Genomic DNA, 26,437 nt, shown 5'->3' with positions numbered 1-26,437 from the left:
CATTGCTGTCACAGACTTTGCCACCTTCTTCTCCACCAAAATAGATTTCATCAGAAACGAAATCTCCTCCATCTTCTCTCACTGCCCCTCAGCCTCACCCCCAGTCGCTATCCAACCATCATCCTTTGTGCTCTCTTCTTTTTGAAGCTCTCTTCGGCCGAATGTGCTGGATCTCATTTTGTAAATAATATGTATTTTCCAATAAACTGCTCTGTGATTGGTTCTCAGATCACGTGTGGGCAAGCTTATGTCACTCGCAGATCTTTTCTACACTTGTGTGCAAAATGTCTGCCTGTCATTCACTCATCATATCCTAGCACAGAGGGGGCGGATAGATGGAAAGCATACTCCGCTATTTGCAATTACTGGCACTTTATAACAGGAACCTGTACTTGCAGGCACCTGATAACAGGCACTAAATTCATAAGTGTGGTAGTTTTTGTTCTAGCCGAGTTGTAAATGTAAGTGTATAAATACATTGATTGAGATGTAACTGCCAGAAAAAACAGACAGTAATTTACTTATGGTTTTAAATATGTGTCTAATTTAAAACATAATTTTGGGATATGATTTTGATAAGGTTTAAAGTAACACATCTATTGGGCCATAATTTACCTCATGAATCTGGTCCTCCTATCCTCACAAACTTACTGAAAACTTACAGTTTAGGCAACACAGAGGGTATAGTGGTGTTATTGACAGTGAGTGAGATTAGAGGCCAGTTGGTGACTCTGGCATGAAGGACAATAATGAGCTCTGTATAGAACATGATTTGCTTTAGCTATCGTTGTGACATCCATGGGGCGAATGCAGAAAGACAGTGGTTTTAAACAGTGCTGAAAGAAATAGGGCAGGGAATGCAATGTACATTTGGGTGTCCTCGGTGTAGAGGTGGTATTGGAGGCCAAATCACCAAATTAGTACCCCAAGACAAGATATGTATAATATTATAGTACAACATTTAGGAGAAAAAAAGAAGCCTTGTGAGACCTCAATAGAGAGTGAGAGTGGAAGGAGCGGTTAGAGAAGTAGGAAGTAACCCAGGAGAGAACTGTGTCGAGATGGACAATGGTGTCAAGGATGTGTAGGAGAAGAGGGTGTTCAACAGTGTCCAAAGCAGCAGAGATTTACAGGAGAATGAATATTGCATAAAAAAGTATTAATATTTATTTATAAACACAATTTCAATAATCAAATGAAACACAAAATAAAATCAAACTGAAAATACAAACTCCTTTGTAAAAAGAAAAAATATACAAATTTCAAATACCAAAAACATGTATGTTGGTTTAATCCCATAGGTTAGAGGTGTTGCAAGGCAGGTCATGCTGGAACCCATAATGGCTGTCTTCTTTATCTGTTTAAAATATTAGAGAAAAAGCTAACAACCTTAGGTCATTTTGTATCAAAATATTACTGGACTATGTGTACTTGAAACACACCTATACTTTCAAGCTGTAAAAACTACAATTTATGATGCCTTAACTGTAACACAGGTCCCCCAATAACCTAAAAGGAATAACATTGTTAACTACAGATACTCAAATGCTGCAAAGGGCAACCCCTTTATGTCTTGTTATTACTCCATGAAATAATCCTTGCCGAACCTCCTTTGTGCTCCACCTGACAGTTGGGTCATAAGGTTTGTTGGAACAAATTGCAAACATTTAGCTATTTACTAAAATGGTGTATGTTTCTCACTTATCCTCAAAATGAAAGAGAATGTAAGGTATCTCCAATCAGAAAACATTTACAAATCAGTGCCTTAAAATCAGTACACACACACCACTTAGTTTATGTACTTTACCTGGGCAGAAAAGAAACTTCACATAGTTAGTCAGATATATGATACAAATATTTAGCGGTATAATATATAATTGTATAATTATTGACAATAATAAAAATGATAAAATTAAAAAACGTTTGTTATGAGAGGAGTTCAGGCTCAGCTTTTCCTTCTAGCTTATAACATGCACGTATTGTTTCAACTTGCATGTTGGCTTAGTGGTTAGACAATCCACCTTTTAACAGTGGAGACCTAAGTTTGAATCCTTACCAATGCTCTTATCTATCTGGAGGTTGTATATCCTCCCCATGTTTGTGTGGATTTCCTATGTGTCCCTTATGCAAGAGTACTCTTGGTCTAAGTTCGCACAATTTTAACAAATTAAGCTGTTGTGCTTTCATATTATTATTAGCGTATTATTAGTCGTTTTTACAAATATTAGACAGATCAATCACTTTACATTGCAATTTATTACAACTGTGGTTGTAATGAAAAAGATTGTTTTTTAAAAAGAGTACACATTGTTTAATGTTTGCTATAAATAGACAATAAAATTGAAAAAAATAGAATTTTGACTGAAGTGTATTAAGATATATGTTGTGCGTATTTAGTTGAGGGTGTTTTAAACGAACTATGCTTTTTGAACAGTTTAGTGTTGTTATTCAGTGCTGCTACGCTAGCTGCTTTGGACTTAAACATGACTCCGAGCTTCCTTAACTTTAAGCAAAAAGTTAAGATAAAACTCTGAGCATTTCTTCTTAACTATCCGCCGGCTCTGGAGGTAAACGCCTACGCTTCTTAAGTCAGTACTAAAAACGCCTACTCTTCTTAACTCATTACAGATCTCCGTCCTTTCCCCTCCCCTTTCTAACCCTTTTTTCATAAGTGTTTGGAGGACCTCTTAAGTACAACACAACAGAAAACAGCGCTGATGACTGATACACACAATCATTATACAACCATCCGTGGGTGATAAATATATATAAACACTTTATTAAAAATGAACCATAAAATATGCAACACTGGCCAGTGGATAACAACTAGACATATAAAAAATCAGATCAACCGACTGTGTTGACCATCAATAAGGCTGATGAACCATCAAATCGATCACTTCTGAAGAGAACCAGCTAAATGTCCCACATCGTAAAGATACTATTGTCCAATGACCCCGTACAAGGTCATGAAGTGGAGCTTCAAAATAAGTGTGGCCACACTGGTGGTGGAAAGTGTATGTCACCGCGATGATGGTGAACCCCACTTCAATGCTTCTTACACATGTAGTATGGAGGAGAATATGCCATAAATGCCACAATGAGAAAACCGCCACTCCTGAATGGAAATCAAAGTTGCTAAGCTGCTTGAGCAGTAAGCGCAATACAGACCTGGTCCGATACTCAGTCCCGTATTGTGGTCTGTATGCGCACGCACCTCATACCCAGACGAACTCCGGGACCTCCGTGGTAAATATGTAGGTGAAGACGGCAATTCGTGTAAGTAGTGGAATAGCAGCTAACACAATCGTGGCACCAAATATATAGCGATAATATGGCTCAAAAAAGGCAACCTCCAAGAATCCACTAGGGATATGAGCTGGGTCATGGAATAGTGCTATCCAGCGGCTCAATGAACATCCAAATCACCTGACGCGTTTCATCACCTGCCTGGTGATTTCTTCAGAGGAGTCTTCTGCAGTTAAGAATGATTTTCATCTTAAGTTAAGAAATTCTCAGCATACGCAACAGATCTTCTTTCTTAAGTCCCTTTTCTGGACATGCGCAGAGAAGATTTTCGCAAGATCTGCAAAAACGGCAGATAAGATCAGTAATGAATCAGGCCCGTAATCACTATCTCACCGTGATGCGTACCAGCTCTTTTAAGAGCCAGATTTGAGCACTAAACACCACTCTTCATATAAGAACCTTTAATTATTTGCTAACCTACAGATGTAACACTTTAATTCATCCCCCAGCTGTCCTGTATTAAAACCAGAACTCTGAGTTAATGCTCTACCTGCTACCCTTCAGTATTGATCCTATGTAATCATTCAGGAGGAATCACCTCAGTAACCAACAAGGAGGCGCAGCAGCAGCTATCCACAAGACCTAAACCTAAACGGTTCCAGGTGCTGGGGAAGGAGCCTGGTGATGGCAGCTGTGACTGGTACAATGAGCAGCAGAGTGTTTTGTTGCTGGCTATGTAGCTTACAATAATGTCTGTGTGTTTCATGGGAAGGAAGACGTTTACTGGATGTAACAATCACATGTCCCTGAGTTAGATGCCAATAAATATATTGTGTCATGCAGTCAGATATTTCATTACACACATTACAAGATTATAATTGTTTTATTCAGATCCTCCTTTACTCCTCCCCAGTGAACAGCCGTTAAAAATGGTTGAAAGTAGTAAATATAGATATACATAGACACCATCAAATTCAATTACTTACAATGCCAAATGCCAAGGTCAATGTTATCCTGCTTGACACATGTCTGTTTGGTTCAATATCTCTACTTTTAGAAACCTCCATGGGACATCAGTCTAGACGTGGTCCAATCTCTAAAGTCTCCTGTGGTTTTCAGGATACCCTGACTAGCAGGTCATAATCCTGCTCACTGCCTCCAACAATGCCTAATCACTCATAGCAGTAAAAACCTAGTGGGGGCATTATATATAGCACCCCCACCATCCACGTTTATCATTAAGAGTATCAAGATGTTTTTAATAAAAAATAAACAGGCTGAGGTGATGCCCCCTCACCAACCTTACAGCTGCTCCAATGATTTACTACCTGAAACCCAAAAATTACTTGAAAACCAGTTAAATACCATCCAAAATATATTGATGATAATTGAAAGAGGGGTCTTATTTGTCCACATACCTCACCAGCTGGAGCACATATCTTCATTGAGCATGACTAAAGAGCTCTAAATGCAATCACAAAGTAAAATCAATACCCATTGCCTCCATTCCGGAGTTGTTGAAGAGGCATTGCATGGTGAAAATATTTAACAAGCTAGACTTAAGAGGGACAGTGGCCTAGTGGTTAGCACATCTGCCTCACACCACTGGGGTCATGAGTTCGATTCCCAACCATGGCCTTATCTTTGTGGAGTTTGTATGTTCTCCCTGTGCTTCTGTGGGTTTCCTCCGGGTGCTCCAGTTTCCTCCCCACACTCCAAGAAAACATACTGGTAGGTTAATTGGCTGCTATCAAAATTGACCCTCTCTGTGTGTGAGTGTGTGTCTATATTAGGGAATTTAGACTGTAAGCTCCAATGGGGCAGGGACTAATGTAAATGAGATCTCTGTACAGCGCTGCGGAATTAGTGGCGCTTTATAAATAAATGATGATGATGATGACTTGTAATTTGGTCTGATATACTCTGGGGATGAATGACACATGACTTTCTATTTGGCTATGGGCACTTTGAGTACCTACAATTTGGATTACTTACACTGTGTCTGATTCATTAAGCAGCTTAGACAGGAATTTTGTTAAGTTTTCTGGACAAAACCATGTTGCAAAGCAAGGGGTGTAAATTAGTTTATTATTTTGCACATAAGTTAAATACTGGCTGTTTTTGTCATGTAGCACACAAATATCAACTTTAAATTTCAGTGTACAAATAAGTTATCAAGTATTTGTGTGCTACATGAAATAACAGCCAATATTTTCCCTACGTGAAAAATAGAAAACTAATTTACACCCCTTGCATTGCAACATGGTTTTGTTCAAAAAACTTAAGCAAGAAAACTTACATAAATTCTTGCCTAAGTTCCTTAATGAATCAGAATGATGTATTCTGAGATATTTTGGATCTGTATGAGTGATCTATTTTTATGAAATTCTAATATATAATTATATAATATATAATTATCATATATTCGCAACATATATAACATAGACAACACATCAGTGCTGTTTTGGGATGCTGAAGAACACAAGCACTTTATGCAATACTAGAAAATGCATTTCTGTGGTTGACACTACATAGTTCCTTTGGTATATTATCTACCCTGAAGGATTAAAAATTGATCCAGCCAAGACTAGGACATATGAGTCTGGACGATACCCACAGGCGTAAAGGCAGTACAGCAATTCTTAGGATTCACCAAATATTATCAGAATTTCATACACAATTACTCTAAAATAATTACACCTATCTTGGCCCTAAACCCCAGTTTTCTGGTGGCAATTCCTACTCAACAGTCTTTTTATCAACTAAAAAAGGCCTTCCAAACTGCTCCTGTGCTTGTACATGCTAATGAACATGGAGGTAATTATATTGAGACCTATTCAGGTGTTATGGTTTTCAACGCTCCTTATAGGACAGGGTCATATATGTAAAGTATGTAGTTATAAAAATCCATGTGAATTTAAATAAGGATCTATTCCTATATCCTTATGTAAGAGAAGAAATAGGGGGAGGCCAAAGAATTCCTTACGTGGAAATCGAGGGGTCAAATTCTAATTACTCAATTCATAACATTGAAGCTGAGATGGAATGGGAGGTAGGACTAACAATCCAAAAAAGTTCAAAGACAATGAAAAGGTGGATAAAGTTCTAAAATTCTAAAAAGATGCCCAGATCAAAGATATTATTAAACCCTCTAGGGGTCAGGATGTCAAGATTATAAATCCACTTGGCTTCTTCCTTTGAAATGGCTGCTATAAATTCCCCTCCTTTCCAAGGATTCAATAATTTCTTTATTGCAGTAAACTGTAATTGGCTAGGATCATGATTGTGTATCTGAGAGAAGTGGGCAGATACACTATAGGAATAACTCCCAGGCGCAAGTGCAGATGTATGAGATAGACTAAGGATGAAAGAAAATGGCTAGTTAAGCCGCATAGGACCTCCCTCCCTGCACAGACAGAACCTCGGGGCAGCTTTGAACACACGTGGAACGCTAAACCGCCGGAACGGGACTTTCCGGGTACATCTTCCAGCAGCAGGTTAGTTCCATCAGCCCCTGCTTGACCTGATTATTCACATTATGAGAACTGCACCAGAACAGATTGAATATTATTTCTTTTCATTATCAATAACGATCTGTTTGGACTGAGTATTCACATTGTTTGAACTGTATCAGAATTGATTGATTTCATTTGGACTGTTCTAGAATGGATTGACTTCTATTCCTCTCTACTACTACTACTACTACTACTACTACTACTACTACTACTACTACTATTACTACTACTACTACTACTACTCCTACTACTACTACTACTACTACTACTGCTGCTACTACTACTACTACTACTGCTACTGCTACTACTACTACTACTGCTGCTACTACTACTACTACTGCTACTACTACTACTATTACTACTGCTGCTACTACTACTACTGCTACTGCTACTACTACTACTACTACTGCTGCTGCTACTACTACTACTGCTACTACTACTACTACTACTACTACTGCTGCTACTACTACTACTGCTACTACTACTACTACTGCTGCTACTACTACTACTACTACTACTACTACTACTACTACTGCTGCTACTACTACTACTACTACTGCTGCTACTACTACTACTGCTACTGCTGCTACTACTACTACTACTACTACTACTACTGCTGCTACTACTACTACTGCTACTGCTACTACTACTACTACTACTACTGCTGCTGCTACTACTACTACTACTGCTACTACTACTACTACTACTACTACTACTGCTACTGCTACTACTACTACTACTACTGCTGCTACTACTACTACTACTACTAACGGAGCATTGATTTATTCATACAATTTGTATTTACACACTGTATGGCTGTGAGTGGTTTATATTGCCATCTGCCTACATCTCCGTTTATAGAGGATTACTGGACTTCATTATTTAATCATTTGTACCTTCTCATTGTACCTATTTAAGAATATATTGTAATCCAGTGCACTGGTTATTTCTGTTAATCCATGATTACTGTTTGTGGCAATATTAAATACTGACATTTTAGCCACTTTATGCTTAAATAGCCATTTGTTTCATCCCTATTCTATCTCATACATCTGCACTTGCGCCTGGGAGTTATTTTTATATTACTATATCCTATTGGGGATTGGCTCCCAATGGCAGCAATATACAGCTACTTTGGTTTCCATGTGAGCTCTCTCTATGACCTCACTGTCATAGTTCCTCTCCCTTAATCTTTATTTTAAGGAAGATGCTTGGACTTCAAAGGATTGAGGGTATTTCCCAATGAACTGTAGAAACATCCTCAACATAACTCCTATTGGAGAGACTTAACCCCAGATCATGGTGATCACTTATTTTCCATTTGGACAATGTTGATTTGTAGAAAGAAATAAGAAGGAATAACAACCTTTATGCTTATACTATGTACATATGTTCTATGTATATATTTATTTATTGATGACTTGCATGTCATATATTTACCAGTGCACTGGTTTACTTATGTTTTTCTGGCCATGTTTAAAACTTCGTTATATAAACGTGATTATTAATATTAGTATACACTTGCATTTACTCATTTATTGTGCGCTGTGGGATTTGCGTTGTTTTGGTCCTGCAGAAAAGAATGTCTCAAGCAACCAAAAAAGCTCAATTTCTCTGCAAGGCCAACATCCAACACTCAGAACTTCTACTACAACCAGTTGTTGTATAACATACATTATTTATTCCTGTGGGAACCTTACAGTTAGGATAACACTATAAAACTAAAAATGTCGGTAATCCAGAACTATGGAACTTATTTCTTATCCATCAGTATGTCTCAGACTGGTGTTCCTGTCCCTGGTTAAATATTTCTATGGACTTTATTAGAGAGCTAACCCCTTCACGTGGGTATAATATCATAGTTTTTGTGGTTGATCACTTTACCAAGATGGACAATTTTGTCCTTTGAACAAGTACCTTCAGCACCTCAGGCAGATCATTTGTTTCTAAAACATAATTATTGACTGCAGGGCTTCTAATAGAAGACTGTGTCAGACAGGGGTGCTCAATTCACAGTCCGCTTCTGGAAGGCTTCTGCACATCTTTGTTAAACCAATGCTTGCCGCAAATCTCAGGGCATATGTACATATTCAACAGAATAACTGGGCTGACTTGTTACCCATAAGAGACTTTGCATACAATAATGTTCTTCATCAATCCAGGAAACAAAGCCCATGCTTTGCCAATTACGGCTCCAACCACAACCCGTATCTCCCCACTGATTTTAACGACCAGTATGTCTCAGCATGGCCTATCTGTACCTTGACCAAAGCATCTTATGCATGTCCTGCAGGACTATTTCACAATCCCTGTGAACTATTTCTAAGGACTTCATTAAAAAGCTAACTCCTTCACATGCGTATAATACAATATTCGTTGTGGTAGATTGCTTTACCAAGTTGGCAAATATTGTCCATTTGAAAAAGTACCTTCAGCACCTCAGACAGCTCACTTGTATCTAAATCATATTGATCGATTTATCGAGGGTTGCCAACAGAATACTGTGTCAGACAGGGGTGCTCAATTTACTGTCCTCTTCTGCATGGATTTCTATATTTCACTGCTCATCCATCTCCGTCTATCATCAGCTTACCTATGACCAATGGACCCATCATTTGAGCAATAAACGCTTATTTTCCTATAAGATCCTGCATGATGTCTGTGTCCTAGAGAGCTAACACTCTAATATATCAGGTGGATGTAACTGTGTCTGTTCATGATTGGAGGTAAGCTTCTAGATGACAATAGTATCTAGTTTCTGAGGAAATGTACAGGTCTCTGTTCCTGATCTGAGATGATCTTCTTTATAACATAAGATCCAGAGTAATCAATTCTTATAGCTATATTTACATATATATAGCTCATTTGATTCCTAAGCAGAGAGGGTTAATAATTAATAAGTTATGATAGAAAATCCAGTTATTCAAAACTCTCGAATCAGTAACTTGTTTAATAAGAGGAAACGCAAAGCAACAGCTGTATACATTAAATTGCTCTATTAATTGATGTGTACAAGGTATATAAGCAGCGGGTGCTGGGTGATGTGTAGCAGCTCTCTCGGCCGTAGAGGATTAATGACGTGGCCTCCTGTGTTCTGTGCTGATAGATCATCAAGCTGTGTATATGAGAGACATTGAATGTACAGTGTTAGACAGTATCTGTAGAATCATCAAGGACATCTTTACAAATATATACTGTAGCTCCTATTACAGCAATAATGTATTTATATAACTTATTTATTGACAGAAGAGGTAATTAAATGAGTAAATGAGGAGGATTTTGCATATATACAGTATATGTAAATTCTTCCTTCTGTGTGTATACATGACAAATTAAAGTAGTGGAGAAAATATTCTGCATGACCATTTGTGTGATTTCAGACCAGGGGGTAAATGTATCAAGCTGAGAGTTTTCCAACGGGTTTGAAAAGTGGAGATGTTGTCTATGGCAACCAATCAGATTCTAGCTGTCATGTTGTAGAATGTACTAAATAAATGATAACTATAATCTGATTGGTTTTTCAAACCCGACAGAAAACTCTCAGCTTGATACATTTACCCCCAGATGGACTACACCTATACTTAAACTTTATATATATATATATAAAATCTTAAATAAGTCATGATAATAAAGGAACATCAGGACTGTCCTCATTTCATATGGTAGTTTTATCTCTGTGAATGGTTTTATTACATTCGGATTTGTGGGTATAAAAATGTACGGTTACAGTGGAGTTTGTATGTTCTCCCCGTGTTTCCGTGGGTTTCCTCCGGGTGCTCCGGTTTCCTCCCACACTCCAAAAACATACTGGTAGGTTAATTGGCTGCTATCAAATTGACCCAAGTCTCTCTCTCTCTCTCTCTCTGTCTGTGTGTGTGTGTGTGTGTGTGTGTGTGTGTCTGTGTGTTAGGGAATTTCTACTGTAAGCTCCAATGCAGCAGAGACTGATGTGAGTGAGTTCTCTGTACAGCGCTACGGAATTAGGGGCCCTATATAAATAAATGATGATGATGATGATTTGTCACATTCATTGTTTGAAGTCATTTTGAATTCAAGATATCTGAATTGGTATCAAGTAATAGTAACCACCATCTGGTTTCAGAAGTAACAAAGTCATTTTATCAGAATGAATCAGAGTGAATCTTAAAGATTTAGCATTTGTGATTGGTCTCATCTCATTGTCTAATATTTTTCTTTATTCAGATTTACTGATTGCTGTCTCCATGAATTATTCAATATTGAGGCATTATATTGTACACTGGAGCTAATAGACTATACAGTGGGACTATTGGGATGGACGGTGGGCTATTATATTGTACACTGGGGCTAATAGACTATACAGTGGGACCAGGCCCGGCGCTCCCATTAGGCAAGGTTAGGCACTTGCCTAGGGCGCCGGGCTCTGGAGGGCGCCACAGAATTCTAAAAGACTTTAAAACTGTGCGGCGACCGCTGACCATACCTGTCACGGCCGCCGCACAGCATTCAGATGCACGGGGAGGGGGGAAGAGGCTATTTTGTCACCACCGCCGCCTCTCTGCTCCGTCTCCTCCCCTCCACTTACTAGTGTCAGTGAGTGGAGGGGAGGAGACGGAGCAGAGAGGCGGCGGTGGTGAGACAAGGTAAGGAGAGGAGGGCGGCGATTTTTGCGGGGGGGGGGCGCCGCTTTTTTAAAAATGCCTAGGGCGCCGTGGACCCTAGCACCGGCCCTGAGTGGGACTATTGGGATGGATGTTGGGGTATTATATTGTACACTGGTGCTATTATACTGCACTGTGGGACTATTAGCCTGGATGTTGGGGTATTATATTGTACACTGGTGCTATTATACTGCACAGAAGGACTATTAGCCTGGATGTTGGGGTATTATATTGTACACTGGAGCTATTAGACTGCACTGTGGGACTATTAGCCTGGATGTTGGGGTATTATATTGTACACTGGAGCTATTAGACTGCACTGTGGGACTATTAGGCTGGATGTTGGGGTATTATATTGTACACTGGAGCTATTAGACTGCACAGAGGGACTATTAGCCTGGATGTTGGGGTATTATATTGTACATTGGAGCTATTAGACTGCACAGAGGGACTATTAAGCTGGACACTGAGAAAGTTTTCCTGCCAATTATGATTGTATTAAATTATAAGTTTATGTTTTAAAAACGTTGTATCTATTTAATTTACTTATATATGTTATATTGTAATCTAATCATGTTATGTATAAATGAGACATTTATGAATCTAATTCTAAATGAGAAAAAAAGTTATGTTTTCACAATATAACATTTATACTCTTCATGGTACCACTTGTATTTGCTGTTATATTTACTCCAGAGGAGATATGAGGTCAATTTGAAAAATTGCTTTGTATAATATTTACCTCATTCTGTATTTGTCATGTTATCGCACTTTGCCCACAGAAGGTATATGGTGATTCTGAATGCTACTGCTGTATGTATTGGTTGGGGTTTTGATGATCCTTACCGGGCAGCTACAGCAGAGACAGTCCTCTCTGGCTTTATTATTGGGTAACACAAATGTGATTGAGATGATTTCATGGACTGCTGCATTACTATTGACAACGGCCTCATTGTACTTCACAAGGAAGTGATCAGTGCTCTGAAACTTCTTTATTTCCCTTTGGCATAACCTGCCAAATACTAATTTGAGGTAGATAAATCAGAGCTAGAACTTATGCACGTGGGCGGTTTAAGTGACTCACTCTCTAATCTCAAAACCATCTGTAGATGAGAGCAAAACGGTTTATTTTACACAATTCCAAGACATTTACTGTCACATTGTCCTTTCCATTGGAAAGCTAATTCTCCCCACCTCTGGATTAGCCATCTGAGATTCTCCTGCCAGATACCTTGCTGTTATATTTGAGTATATAAATAGTTGATGATGGTGATGAGTAGATATCTATCTGGAGTCCCTGGAAAGTCTGGTTCTATCAGCAATTTCCTTTATAGAGTGTTTATTTAACTACATAAAACAACATTTAACTACATAGGGCAGCACCGTGGGTCAGTGGTTAGCACTTCTGCCTCACTGTACTGGGGTTATGAGTTCAATACTTGACCATGGCCTTATCCGTGTGCAGGTTGTATGTTCTCTATGTGTTTGCGTGGGTTTCTTCCCATACTTCAAAAAAAAAACATACTAGTGGGTTAATTGATTGCTATTACCTACCTTATTCTCATGTGGTTTGTATATGTTAGGTAATTTAGACTGTAAGTTCCTATGGGGCAGGGACTGATGTGAGTTCTCTGTACAGTGCTGTGGATTTAGTGGTGCTTTATAAATAGCTGCTGATGTTGATAAAATACATGCAATACAAAAGACCAAGTTCTTTTTCAAAGCACTTGATCAGCAGCTCATCTTATACTTCTGAGCCTGTTTCTGTTGATATCACACCTCTCCTTATATAAACCTCCTTGGGATATTTATAAATGCTCAGTCTAGATTTGGTCCAATCTCCAGACTTTCCTGTAGTTGTCATGATACCCTGGTTATCGGGTCATAATCTAATAATCAATTGGATTGGGAAAAGAATAACCTTCACTACAGCTCACTGTATTCAACAATGTCTAATAACTCATAGCAGCAAAAACATAGCTGGGACATTAGACATAGTATCCACCATCCCGGAGCATTGTCAAGAGTATCAATATTGTTTTAATAAAAAAACCGTGATGCCCCCTCAGCAATCTTACAACTGCTCCAGTTATTTACTACATGTAACCCTAATTCCCTTTGAGTGAATTTATTGCTTGTTGGAACCAGAGTTAAATACTATGCAAATATATATTGATGATAACCTAAAGAGGAGTTTTACATCGGCAGATGGAGCACATATCTTCCTGTGCAAGAAAGGTGGGGTCTTCATCTATATGCGACCAAAGAGCTCTAAATGCGATCACAGTGTGAAATGTTTACTAAGATTTAAGTGGGGCCTATGATTTGGTCTGAAAACTCCTCGGGATGAATGGAAAATGACTTTCTGCTCTCGCTATGGGCACCTCTCATGCGGTTTGGATTAGCTAACACCCTAGCTGGTGAGAATTATGTAGTCAGAGATATTTTGAATAGGTATGTAGTGATCTACCTTGATGACATTCTTATATATTCACAGAACATAGACAGCACATTAGCGCTGTTTTCAAATGCTAAACAATACAAACTTTATGCAAAACTAGAAAAGTCCATGTTTGAGGTTGACACTATTTAGTTCCATGGGTATATTATATTCCCTAAAAGGTAAAAATCCATCCAGGTTTAGGCCATAGGAGTCTGGACAAGCACCAGAAATATAAATCAGTAACTGATTTATAGGATTCTCCAAATATTATCTGAGTTTCATATGCAATAATTTTAAAATAATTGCACCTACCCCTTTCCTATATACAACTCCTGCACAACAGGCTTCTTGTTTAGTAAAGAAGACTTTCAAAACCTCATCTGTGTTGGCACATTCTGAAACTACTCAGCCATTTGTCTTTGTGATGAATACCTCATAAATTGCTGTGGGGACTGTCCTCTCTCAAAAGTAGGGATAAAAGATGTCAATGTATGTAATGCCATCGGTTACCCCAACCTTGGCACTCCAAATTTATCCGCTTCCTTCAGAAGTGCACTCGTGCTGCAGAGCGTCTATGGAGGAAATCTCGCTCCCTGGTTGATTTCCTTCACTTTAAGTTTATCCTCTCCTCCTTCATCTCCGCCCTCTCCCTTGCCAAACAATCTTTCTTTAAGTCTCTCATCTCTTCTCAGTCCTCCAATCCCCGTCACCTCTTTGCCACTTTTAACTCCCTCCTCTCCTCCCCTCTTCCCCCTATTCCTCTCTCCCTCTCTGCCACTGACTTTGCCTCCTTTTTCTCCTCCACAATTGAGGCTATCAGATTGGACATCTCCCCCTCATTGCATACTTCCGCCACTGTCGTCCTCCTCTAATAACCAACCCTGGTGCTCCTTTCGCCCCACATCGGGTGACAAAGTCCACTCTCTCATTCTCTCTTCTCCCTCCACCTGCCAGCTGGATCCCATCCCCTCTCACCTCCTTCGCTCCCTTTCCCCCTCTGCCTGCGCCCACCTTGCACACATCTTCAATCTGTCTCTCACTACTGGCATCGTCCCCTCTTCCATCAAACATTCCCTTATCTCCCCCATTCTTAAGAAACCTAACCTTGACCCCACCTCACTAGCTAACTACAGCCCCATTTCACTTCTCCCATTCGTCTCCAAACTACTTGAGAGGATTGTCTGCAACCGCCTCTCCAGTCACCTCTCTGCTAAGTCCCTACTTGACCCCCTCCAATCTGGCTTCTGCCCCTCTACTCAACTGAAACCGCCATGGCCAAAGTTACTAATGACCTCCTCTAGGCCAAATCCAGGGGCGACTTCTCCCTCCTCATTCTCTTGGACCTCTCTGCGGTCTTTGACACCGAGGACCACCCCCTCCTTCTGCAGACCCTTCTCTCTCTCTGCCTCTCCGGCACTGTCCTCACATGGTTCACCTCATACCTTTCCAACTGCTCCTTCTCTGTTTTCACTCCTGATTCATGCTCACTCTCTTCCTCCCTCCTCGTTGGGGTCCCTCAGGTCTCTGTTCTCAGCCCTCTTCTTTTCTCACTCTACACCACCTCCCTGGGTGATCTCATCTCTTTCTTTGGTCTCCAGTATCACCTCTGTGCTGATGACATTCAAGTCTACATCTCCTCTCCTGACCTAGTAGCACAGTATATTTCTGAATTTGCACTACAAAGTGTTTGGGGTGTCATATTCCCCCCTTCTAAAATTCTGAAATTCTAATATAGCAGCATTATATATTTCTGAATTTGCACTACAAAGTGTTTGGGGTCTCATTAAAATGGATTCACAGCAGTACACATATGAGCAGGATCAGCAAGCAGCTGCTGCCACCAGTTCTTATGGTAGTCTTCCCTGTACTTCATCAGGTAAGCCTATATAAAATTACATAGTCTTTTGAAGTTAGGGAAAAAAATCACACAAAAAAACACTTTTTACCTTGTTGAATAGAAAAAGAGCTGTAATAGAGCAAAAGTTAACTGCCGATAAAAAATAATTGCCAACATGCCATTCTACACACGCAGTGGCAAAGAAAGAATGAGGCCTTCGCCTTTCTCTATTAGTGCGAGATCTAAAAATGTTTCTGAGGCTTCTTCTTGTAAGGTCACTCGTGACCAAGCAAGACCAAGTAATTCGGAGTCCAAAACTGGTGCACAACTACTGCTACGTGTGAAAGCCGAGCTGCAAGAAAACAGTAAGGCATTAGAGGAAAATGTATGCTCAGAATTAGAAATGACACCAATCCCTGTGGAGAGTCCATCCACCAGTGGTATGTGTTATCCTGACCAATCTGATAGTGTACCCATAAAGAAGGGCCCTTTCAGCATTTCTGCTGATGTGTGCCTGAACAGCCCAAGTGTAGCCGGTGATACACCAATTGAGGATGACACTTTGGAAGTCCAAATGAGGATGTTGATGAGGATTTGGTTGTTTGTGTAAGTCCTGCACCAGTGGAAGCAGTTCTGGCACGTGACAAGAATAAGGCCATTGTCATGCCTGGGCATAAGACCAAAAAAGCCACTTCTTATGTGTGGAATTATTTCTACCCAAATCCTGACAACAGTTGTATAGCCATTTGTAGTGTATGTAAAGCCACAGTCAGTCGAGGGAGGGACCTTAACCATCTTGGAACCTCATCCATGTTACGCCATTTGACAAGAGTTCATGGCAAGGTGTTGGGAAAAACTGAAAGTTATGGCAAAAAAATAACAACAAGCACTCCATCATCAGCTGGGACCCTTCTCTCACCTACATCCCGACGCCTGAAATCTACACCCACAACACCGTCCTCATCAATATCTTCAGTAGCGATCGGAGTTAGCCCTGCATCCAACTTGGTAAGGCTGGATGACTTCTGCACTATAATTGATTCCTCTGAAGAATGTTTGAGCGTTAGTCCCACTGCTGCTGCTGTTGCTGCTGCTGGGGGTGAATCTTCCTCCCATAAGAAGCCCAAGAAGAAGATCACTACTACTTTACAACAATTAACTGTGAAACAATCTTTTGCTAGAGGTAGCAAATATGACAGCAGTCACCCAGTTGCAAAGCAGATCGCAGACACCATGGCGAGTATGCTAGTCTTAGATCTGCGTCCAATATCCACTATAAACACAGCTAGTTTTTCACAGTTAATTGAGGCATTGTATCCCCGTTACAAAATTCCATCGCGACACCATTTTTCAAGAAAAGCTTTTCCTCAACTGTACTAGAACATTCGTAAAAATGTAATAATTGGGCTCAAATATGCCATTCTACCCACTGTACACTTAGCCACAGATATGTGGACAAGTGGAAGTGGGCAAACAAAAGATTATATGACAGTGAAAGCCCACTGGGTTGGTCATTCGCCTTCACAAGCAGGAACAGCAGCAGCATGTAGACCACTACGTAACATTTGTCACAGGCAGGCCACTCTTTGTATCACCGGCTTCACTAACAGGCATACAGCTGACAATTTGTTACGCAAACTGAGAGATGTGATTGATGCATGGCTTATACCACTTGGACTCTCCCCAGGGTATGTCATTTCTGATAACGCCAACAATATAGTGCAAGCATTACAGCTGGGTGATTTCCAACACATTCCCTGTTTTGCTCACACCATCAACTTGGTGGTGTAGAGCTTCCTACGAAATAACCGTGAGGTGCAGGAGATGCTTTCGGTGGCCCGTAAAATTTCAGGCCATTTCAGGCATTCAGCCACAGCATGTAGGAGAATACAGCAGCTCCAAGAGCAGTTTAACTTTCCCTGCCACCAACTTAAGCAAAAGGTGGTAACTAGGTGGAATTCCACCCTGTACATGCTTCAGAGGATGGAGGAACAGGGAAAAGCCATCCAAGCATATTGCACAAGCCATGACATTGGGAAAAGAGGGGGGATGTATTTCACTCTTGCACAGTGGAGAATCCTTTCTGTGCTGTGCAAGGTGCTGAAACCATTTGAAGTTGTGACATGTGAAGTAAGTTCAGACTCTGCTAGCTTGAGCTAAGTCATTGCCTTAATTCGACTCTTGGAAAAACAGCTTGACAAACTGAAGGAGGAGATGAAAGAAAAAACAATTCCGCAAAGTATGTTGGCCTTGTAGATGAAGTATTTAATTCACTTCACAATGATCCAAGAGTTATTAAAATCTTGAAGTTGGATCACTATGTTTTGGCAACTGTGCTTGATCCGAGGTTTAAGACCTACATCGATTCTATGCTTCCAAATGACCAAGATCTGAACAGTTGCAAGGAGCTATTGGTCAGCAAATTGTCCGCTGAACTGGGCCTTGGCTTGACGACGTCTCCTCCTTCAGTTTCTCAGGTAGCTGCTGCTCGGAAAAAAATTGCACTTTCCAAAGAGAAGCAGGGATGACGCAGGTGGAAGACCACAACAGTTTGACCTCTGGATTATTTTCAAGAGTTAATTGATATGGAAATGTCAGACAGTCCCTTTCCATACTGGGAGGAAAAACAAGCCACTTGGAAACCCATGTTCAAACTTGCTTTGCAATACCTAAGCTGCCCACCCTCCAATGTGTACTAAGAAAGAGTATTCAGCACAGCTAGGAACCTTGTCAGTGATCGACGTAGGAGGTTACTTTTTAAAAATGTGGAAAAGATGATGTTCATCAAAATGAACAACATCTTCCACGAGGAAGGCCTTTACCGGCAAATAAATCCAAGTACTGACACTTCTCTAATGGCAGATTTCAGCGGAGATAAATTAATAGTCTGTGATGATGATGTACACACTGATGAGGGTGATGATGATGCTGAAGATGATGAAGACATCATCTTGACAGTGTAGAATTCACTTCACATCACTGTTGGTCTAAGATGCCTTTAGGCCATTGATAGCTTGTTTTTTTTTCTGAATTTGCACTAATAAATGTAGGGTGTATTATACACCAAAGAGTAATGGTGCTTTGGTAATTTTGATTTATCATACAGTCTTTGCAGGCTGCTTTTTTGTAACTTTCACTACAAGTGTAGGGGGTAATATACACCCAAAGAGAAAAGGAGTTTTGGACAGTTTGATTTATCGTACAGTCTTTCCAGGCTGCTTTTTTGTAACTTTCACTTTAAGTGTAGGATGTAATGTAAACCCAACTGGCTTTTTACTTTGGATTTAAATAACTCTTTTAAGTGCGTTCTCTGGAACCGCGGATTGGTGTGTGTCTGATTAAAGCACACATCCCGGGGGGGTCAGCGCTCTTTGACATTTATTAGCTGTAAAAATACCTCACTTATCCAAGAAACAGGTGGAACACTCGTTGCCATATATTACCTGTAGAAATACCTCACTTATGCAAGAAACACATGAAGCGCTCGTTAAAATGTTTCCTAGATGTGGTAGGAACTGCCGTGTGTTTGAGTCATTGCTCTGTCGCTTACCATCCAGCCAGATAGCTGCAGTATTTGGCTGAAAGTGTATGAAAAGCATATTGTGACCTGTGAGATGGTCAAAATTGAATGGAAATGACTGGAAATTAGTGATAGTGAGGTTAATAATAATGTAGGTACAAAATAATACCTAAATTCGGTTATTTTAGCACAAAAAATGGAATTGTGTTAAAAATAACTAAACAAAACCAAACAAAACCAAAACACGAAGGTAATCCAGATCCAAAACCAAAACTCGGGGGTTAGTGAGCATCTCTAGTTTATCATCACTACCTCACTGTGTTGTTATCAGCTCTTTAAGATCTCAGCTACTCTTCATGTAAATCCTGCATTATGGGGCATATTCAATTGTCAGCGGAAACAATGAAAATCTCGCCCTCGGCGCACTATTACCTTTATTACGGTAGTTTTCTCGCTGGATTTTTGCTCGCGGCTCAGGGAGCTGGGAGCTGAAATCCAGCTTACTATTACTCTAATAACGGTAGTAGTTTTAACGCCGCGGAAAATGGCGACAATTGTATAAGCCCCTATAAGTATTATCTGCTGACTTCTTGTGCCCTGCAGAGCTGACACTCTAATCTATCAGATAGATGTACCAGTGTCTGATCATGATTGGAGGTGAGCTTCTATATGGTGATAGTGTTTAGTATCTGAGGGAGCAGGAGATGTACAGGTCTCTGCTGCTGATCTGTGATGATTCTATATGCCATAAGGACCACAGTACTCAAGGTGTAAGGTAAAGATTGCAGTTATTTAACACTAATTGTGTCATTAATATAAATTCATTAAAAATAATAATAATAATAATAATAATAATAATAATAATGATAATAATAATAATAATGTTACATCCTTAGCACTCGGTGCATTGTGGGATGACGCAGTTATATATTATATTACAGTCTTACCTGTAGCTCCACATGTTGGGGGTGATTGGCCTGGTGAGTTTCTTGTACCAGCAATCTCTTTACCATTTGTGTTCACGCACCAACACATACCAGTGCTCTCATGACACTGCATTGGACTGTAGTTGCCATTTCCATCACACTGAGGTACATAAGCTCCAATTAGGGGTTTTTTACCTGCCAGTTGACGTTCCTTTAAGCAGGAAGTAAGACTCTCTGAAACACATGTATGACAACACATTGTAACATTTTTGGAGCAGAGCGACACCCCGTTTAATCTTTAGTTATTACATACAACACAGCTGTGCTCAAAATGGAGTAGAGCTGACTTCTATCACATCTATTGTGGCAGAAGATTTTAACACACAAAGGATCGGACAGACTGGTGCACATGCAGTATGATGATGGCTAATCTCATTACCATGCGGTCACACTCTAGCTCCTACTAAACTCCTGCTCCTTGGTGGACTGCTAATTACAGCAGCTGAAAAGAGGCAAAACAGGAGGAAGCAGTGGAAATGTGCAGCTGTTTGCCATAAAATAGAGACAAAATTGTATTTCTGTTTGGTGGAATTTTGGGATAATTAATAATTTCTTCTGATTGGATGTAAGTTTCTAAATTGCTTCAGTAATCATTCTCTGAAGATAACAGGGGAATATTTATTGTCTGTTCCTGATAGGAGATAGGTTTCTATATAACATCTGTAATTAATATCTGAGGATCACTGGAGCTCATTGGTGACCGTCCCTGACCGATGGAAGGAGACTGCCACATCCTGTTACTGAGTGAAGGTAATGAGGGTATCTTAGGTACCTGGCACAGCAAGATCTAGGCAGGAGTGACATTTATGAAGGACCCAGCATTATTTGGGCTACTACAGCTCCATCTGGAAGTGCCAGAAGGGTTCTAAGGACAGAATTCTATGGAGCAAAGTTCCAGAGCTCTGGCTGCAGCAGTGCAGGACTGCAGCCCCAGAGTCTAGTTTCCATCCCCTGCATGGTGGAGGAGAAAAGACCCCTTCACCCTGCAGATGAGTGCAATATAAAAAGTAGCACAGTAAGCTGAACTGATCCTCGTGATAGATTAAATAATCATTTAAGACTGGTGGCTAAATTATCCCCTAGTAGCATGTGGAAGTACAAACTAGTATATGATGGGTCAAAAGCACCATGTAAAGTATATTACTTATCCAATTCCATTAAGTGTTATTGTGTGTAATCGCTCTTTTTTTAGTGTTATTTTTGATCAATAATCTTCCCTACTATTAAAAACCCTGCTGTGCTCCTGTGAGACCCCTACACCTGCTGTATTCCTGTGTCCTACAGATAAGGACTAATACACTCATCCATCCCCAGGCTCTCCTGTGAGACCCCTATACCTGCTGTATTCCTGTGTCCTACAGATAAGGACTAACACTGTCACCCATCCCCCGGCTGTCCTGTGAGAGACCCCTATACCTGCTGTATTCCTGTGTCCTACAGATAAGGACGAATACTCTCATCTATCCCCCGGCCGTCCTGTTAGACCCCTATACCTGCTGTGCTCCTGTGAGACCCCTACACATGCTGTATTCCTGTGTCCTACAGATAAGGACGAATACTCTCATCTATCCCCCGGCCGTCCTGTTAGACCCCTATACCTGCTGTGCTCCTGTGTCCTACAGATAAGAACTAATACACTCATCCATACCCCGGCTGTCCTGTGAGACCCCTACACCTGCTGTATGCCTGTGTCCTACAGATAAGGACTAGCACTGTCACCCATCCCCCGGCTGTCCTGTGAGACCCCTATACCTGCTGTATTCCTGTGTCCTACAGATAAGGACTAATACACTCATCCATCCCCCGACTGTCCTGTAAGACTCCTATACCTGCTATATTCCTGTGTCCTACAGATAAGGACTTACACTGTCATCCATCCCCCAGCTATCCTGTGAGACCCCTATATCTGCTGTATTCCTGTGTCCTACAGATAAGGACTAACACACTCATTCATCCCCCAGCTGTCCTCTGAGACCCCTACACCTGATGTATTCCTGTGACCTACAGATAAGGACTAACACTGTCATCCATCCCCCGGCTGTCCTGTGAGACCCCTATACCTGCTGTATTTCTGTGTCCTACAGATAAGGACTAACACTCTCATCCATCCCCCGGCTGTCCTGTGAGACCCTTATACCTGCTGTACTCCTGTGTCCTACAAACAAGGAATAACACTCTCTTCCATCCCCTCGGCTATTCTGTGAAACCCCTATACCTGCTGTATTCCTGTGTCCTACAGATAAGGACTAATACTCTCATCCATCCCCCGGCTATCCTGTGAGACCCCTATACCTGCTGTATTTTTGTGTCCTACAGCTAAGGACTCACACTCTTATCCATCCCCCAGCTGTCCTGTGAGACCCCTACACCTGCTGTATTCCTGTGTCCTACAGATAAGGACTAACACTCTCATCCATCCCCCGGCTGTTTTGTGAGACCCCTATACCTGCTGTAGTCCTGTGTCCTACAGATAAGGACTAACACTCTCATCCATCCCCCGGCTGTCTTGTGAGACCACTATACCTGCTGTATTCCTGTGTCCTACAGATAAGGACTAACACTGTCATCCATCCCCCAGCTGTCCTGTGAGACCCCTATATCTGCTGTATTCCTGTGTCCTACAGAAAAGGACTAACACACTCATCCATCCCCCAGCTGTCCTGTGAGACCCCTACACCTGCTGTATTCCTTTGTCCTACAGATAAGGACTAACACTCTCATCCATTCCCCGGCTGTCCTGTGAGACCCCTATACCTGTTGTATTCCGGTGACAACTTATGAATAAAAATTGTCTAAAAGAAGGCAGCTGAGCACCAAATAAAGAGTGTACATTCTTGTGTTCCACCTGGGTGTGTCATCGCTACCTCACAGTGAAGTTACCAGCTCTTTAAGATCCACATTTCAGCAATAAACACCACTCTTCATATAAATTATGCATGATGCCTATTATCTGCTGACTTCTTGTGCACTACAGGGCTGACCCTCTAATCTATCAAACTAATGTGTGGCAGCACAGTGGCTCAGTGGTTAGCCCTTGTGCCTCACAGTGCTGGGGTCATGAGTTCAATTCCTGGCCATGGCCTTATCTGTGTGGAGATTGTATGTTCTCTCTGTGTTTGTGTGGGTTGTCTCCATGCACTCCAGTTTTCTCTCACACTCCAAAAAAAAACTTACTAGCAGGTTAATTGGCTGCTGTCAAAAGTTGACCCTAGTCTCTATTATTATTATTATCATCATTTATTTGTTAGGCGCCACAAGGTATCCGCAGCGCCGCACACAGTACTAATAGTAGACTATACAGGGTGAAACCATACAGAACAATGAACAAAAAGTACCAATACTTCAGAAACTCTGACTAGTCATATGCAGTAAAGACGGAGCGGAAGAACAGGTATGGAGACAGGAGAGGAGGGGGCCCTGCTCATACGAGCTTACATCCTAACGGAGGGTAAACAGACCAGGCACAAGAGGAGCCAGTTGAGGCAAGAGGAGAGAAGGGAGGAGATGGGGGTTAAGTAGATGGTTCGTAGGCTTTGAGGAAGAGGTGAGTTTTGAGTGCACGTTCGAAGGAGCACAGAGTAGGAGAGAGACGGATGGAACGAGGGAGGTCATTCCAGAGAAGGTGAGCTGCACGGGAAAAGTCTTGGATTCTGGAGTGGGAAGACGTAATATGAGTGGAGGAGAGGCAGCCGTTGTTGGCCGAGCGCAGGGAGCGGGCAGGAGTGTGAATGGAGAGGAGGTTAGAGATATAAGGGGCAGAAGAGTTGGAAAGAGCCTTGTAAGTGGTGGTGAGGAGTTTGAAAAGGATTCTGTAGGGGAAGGGGAGCCAGTGTAAAGCAAGGCAGAGAGGGGAGGCAGAGGAGGAGCGGCGTGAGAGGAAAATGAGTCTTGCGGCCGCATTGAGTATAGAGCGGAGGGGGGAGAGACGGGAGTGGGGGAGGCCAGTGTCTGCGTGTGTATGTGAGGTACTGACATAGCCGTAACTTAGAATTCTAGCGCCGGGGCGAGAAAGACAAATGCCGCCCCCTAGACCTCAATTTTAACCAAATGAACCTAAAATATTCCTAAACTGCGCCCCCCTTCAGCATTGCGCCCTGGGCGGTCGCCCCTATCGCACAGCCCTAGTTACGGCCCTGGGTACTGATGTGAATTCTCTGTACACAGCTGCAAAATTAGTGGCGCTATATAAATATCTGTTGATAATGAATTTACCTGTGTCTGTTCATGACTAGATGTCAGCTTCTACATGGTGATAGTGTTTAGTTTCTGTTAGAACAAGAGATGTAACGGTCTATGATGGTCTTTTTAATTCCATCAGGGCCAGAGTAATCAAAGTGCATTTTAAATGATTGCCATGACTTAATACTAATTATCTTATTATTAATAATGCATATAATAATAATAATAATAATAATAATAATAATACATCTCAGCACACAGTGCATTGTGGGATGACACAGTTATATATTATATTATATTACAGTCTTACCTGTAGCTCCACATGTTGGGGGTGATTGGCCTGGTGAGTTTCTTGTACCAGCAATCTCTTTACCGTTTGTGCTCACGCACCAACACACACCAGTGCTCTCATGACACTGCTTTGGCCTGTAGTTGCCATTTCCATCACACTGAGGTACATAAGCTCCTATTAGAGGTTTTTTACCTGCCAGTTGACGTTCCTTTAAGCAGGAAGTAAGACTCTCTGAAACACATGTATGACAACACATTGTAATCTTTTTGGAGCAGAGCGACACCATGTTTAATCTTTAGTTATTACATACAACACAGCTGTGCTCAAAAGTGTAGAAGAGCTGACTTCTATCACATCTATTTTGGCAGAAGATTTTAACACACAAAGGATCGGACAGACTGGTGCACATGCAGTATAATGATGGCTAATCTCATTACCATGCGGTCACACTCTTGCTCCTACTCAACTCCTGCTCCTTGGTGGACTGCTACTTAAAGCAGCTGAAAAGAGGCAAAACAGGAGGAAGCAGTGGAAATGTGCAGCTGTTTGCCATAAAATAGAGAAAAAATTGTATTTCCGTTTGGTGGAATTTTAAGAAATTTAATAAATTTCTTCTGATTGGATGTGAGTTTCTAAATTGCTTTAGTAATCATTCTCTGAAGATAACAGGGGAAGATTTATTGTCTGTTCCTGATAGGAGATAGGTTTCTATATAACATCTGTAATTAATATCTGAGGATCACTGGAGCTCATTGGTGACCGTCCCTGACCGATGGAAGGAGACTGCCACATCCTGTTACTGAGTGAAGGTAATGAGGGTATCTCAGGTACCTGGCACAGCAAGATCTAGGCAGGAGTGACATTTATGATGGACCCAGCATTATTTGGGCTACTACAGCTCCATCTGGAAGTGCCAGAAGGTTCTAAGGACAGAATTCTATGGAGCAAAGATCCAGAGCTCTGGCTGCAGCAGTGCAGGACTGCAGCCCAAGTGTCTAGTTTTCATCCCCTGCATGGTGGAGGAGAAAAGACCCCTTCACCCTGCAGATGAGTGCAATATAAAAAGTAGCACAGTAAGCTGAACTGATCCTCGTGATAGATTAAATAATCATTTAAGACTGGTGGCTAAATTATCCCCTACCAGCATGTGGAAGTACAAACTAGTATATGATGGGTCAAAAGCACCATGTAAAGTATATTACTTATCCAATTCCATTAAGTGTTATTGTGTGTAATCGCTCTTTTTTTAGTGTTATCTTTGATCAATAATCTTTCCTACTATTAAAAACCCTGCTGTGCTCCTGTGAGACCCCTACACCTGCTGTATTCCTGTGTCCTACAGATAAGGACTAATACACTCATCCATCCCCAGGCTGTCCTGTGAGACCCCTATACCTGCTGTATTCCTGTGTCCTACAGATAAGGACTAACACTGTCACCCATCCCCCGGCTGTCCTGTGAGAGACCCCTATACCTGCTGTATTCCTGTGTCCTACAGATAAGGACTAACACTCTCTTTCATGCCCTCGGCTATTCTGTGAAACCCCTATACCTGCTGTATTCCTGTGTCCTACAGATAAGGACTAATACTCCCATCCATCCCCCGGCTATCCTGTGAGACCCCTATACCTGTTGTATTCCTGTGTCCTACAGATAAGGACTAACACTCTCATCCATCCCCCGGCTGTCCTGTGAGACCCCTACACCTGCTGTATTCCTGTGTCCTACAGATAAGGACTAACACTCTCATCAATCCCCCGGCTGTCCTGTGAGACC

At 41.2% G+C, this 26,437-nt stretch overlaps 1 protein-coding gene across 1 annotated transcript in view; it reads right to left on the bottom strand.

Annotated features, from left to right (window-relative positions):
* Window positions 1-9,696: 9,696 nt before the first annotated feature.
* The window catches only part of LOC142143304 (thyroglobulin-like), a 34,730-nt gene continuing 17,989 nt past the window's right edge, over window positions 9,697-26,437 (bottom strand). The window contains exons 5-7 of the mRNA XM_075201030.1: window positions 24,680-24,892; window positions 20,152-20,364; window positions 9,697-9,879 (exon numbers count right to left, since the gene is read on the bottom strand). Coding sequence (XP_075057131.1) covers window positions 9,875-9,879; window positions 20,152-20,364; window positions 24,680-24,892 — 431 coding nt within the window. The 3' untranslated portion in view covers window positions 9,697-9,874. The remainder of the gene's footprint in view (window positions 9,880-20,151; window positions 20,365-24,679; window positions 24,893-26,437) is intronic.

Source organism: Mixophyes fleayi, chromosome 3 (assembly GCF_038048845.1).
Source record: "Mixophyes fleayi isolate aMixFle1 chromosome 3, aMixFle1.hap1, whole genome shotgun sequence".
NCBI classification, from domain to species: Eukaryota; Metazoa; Chordata; class Amphibia; order Anura; family Limnodynastidae; genus Mixophyes; species Mixophyes fleayi.
This window is presented reverse-complemented; position numbering and strand designations above follow the sequence as displayed.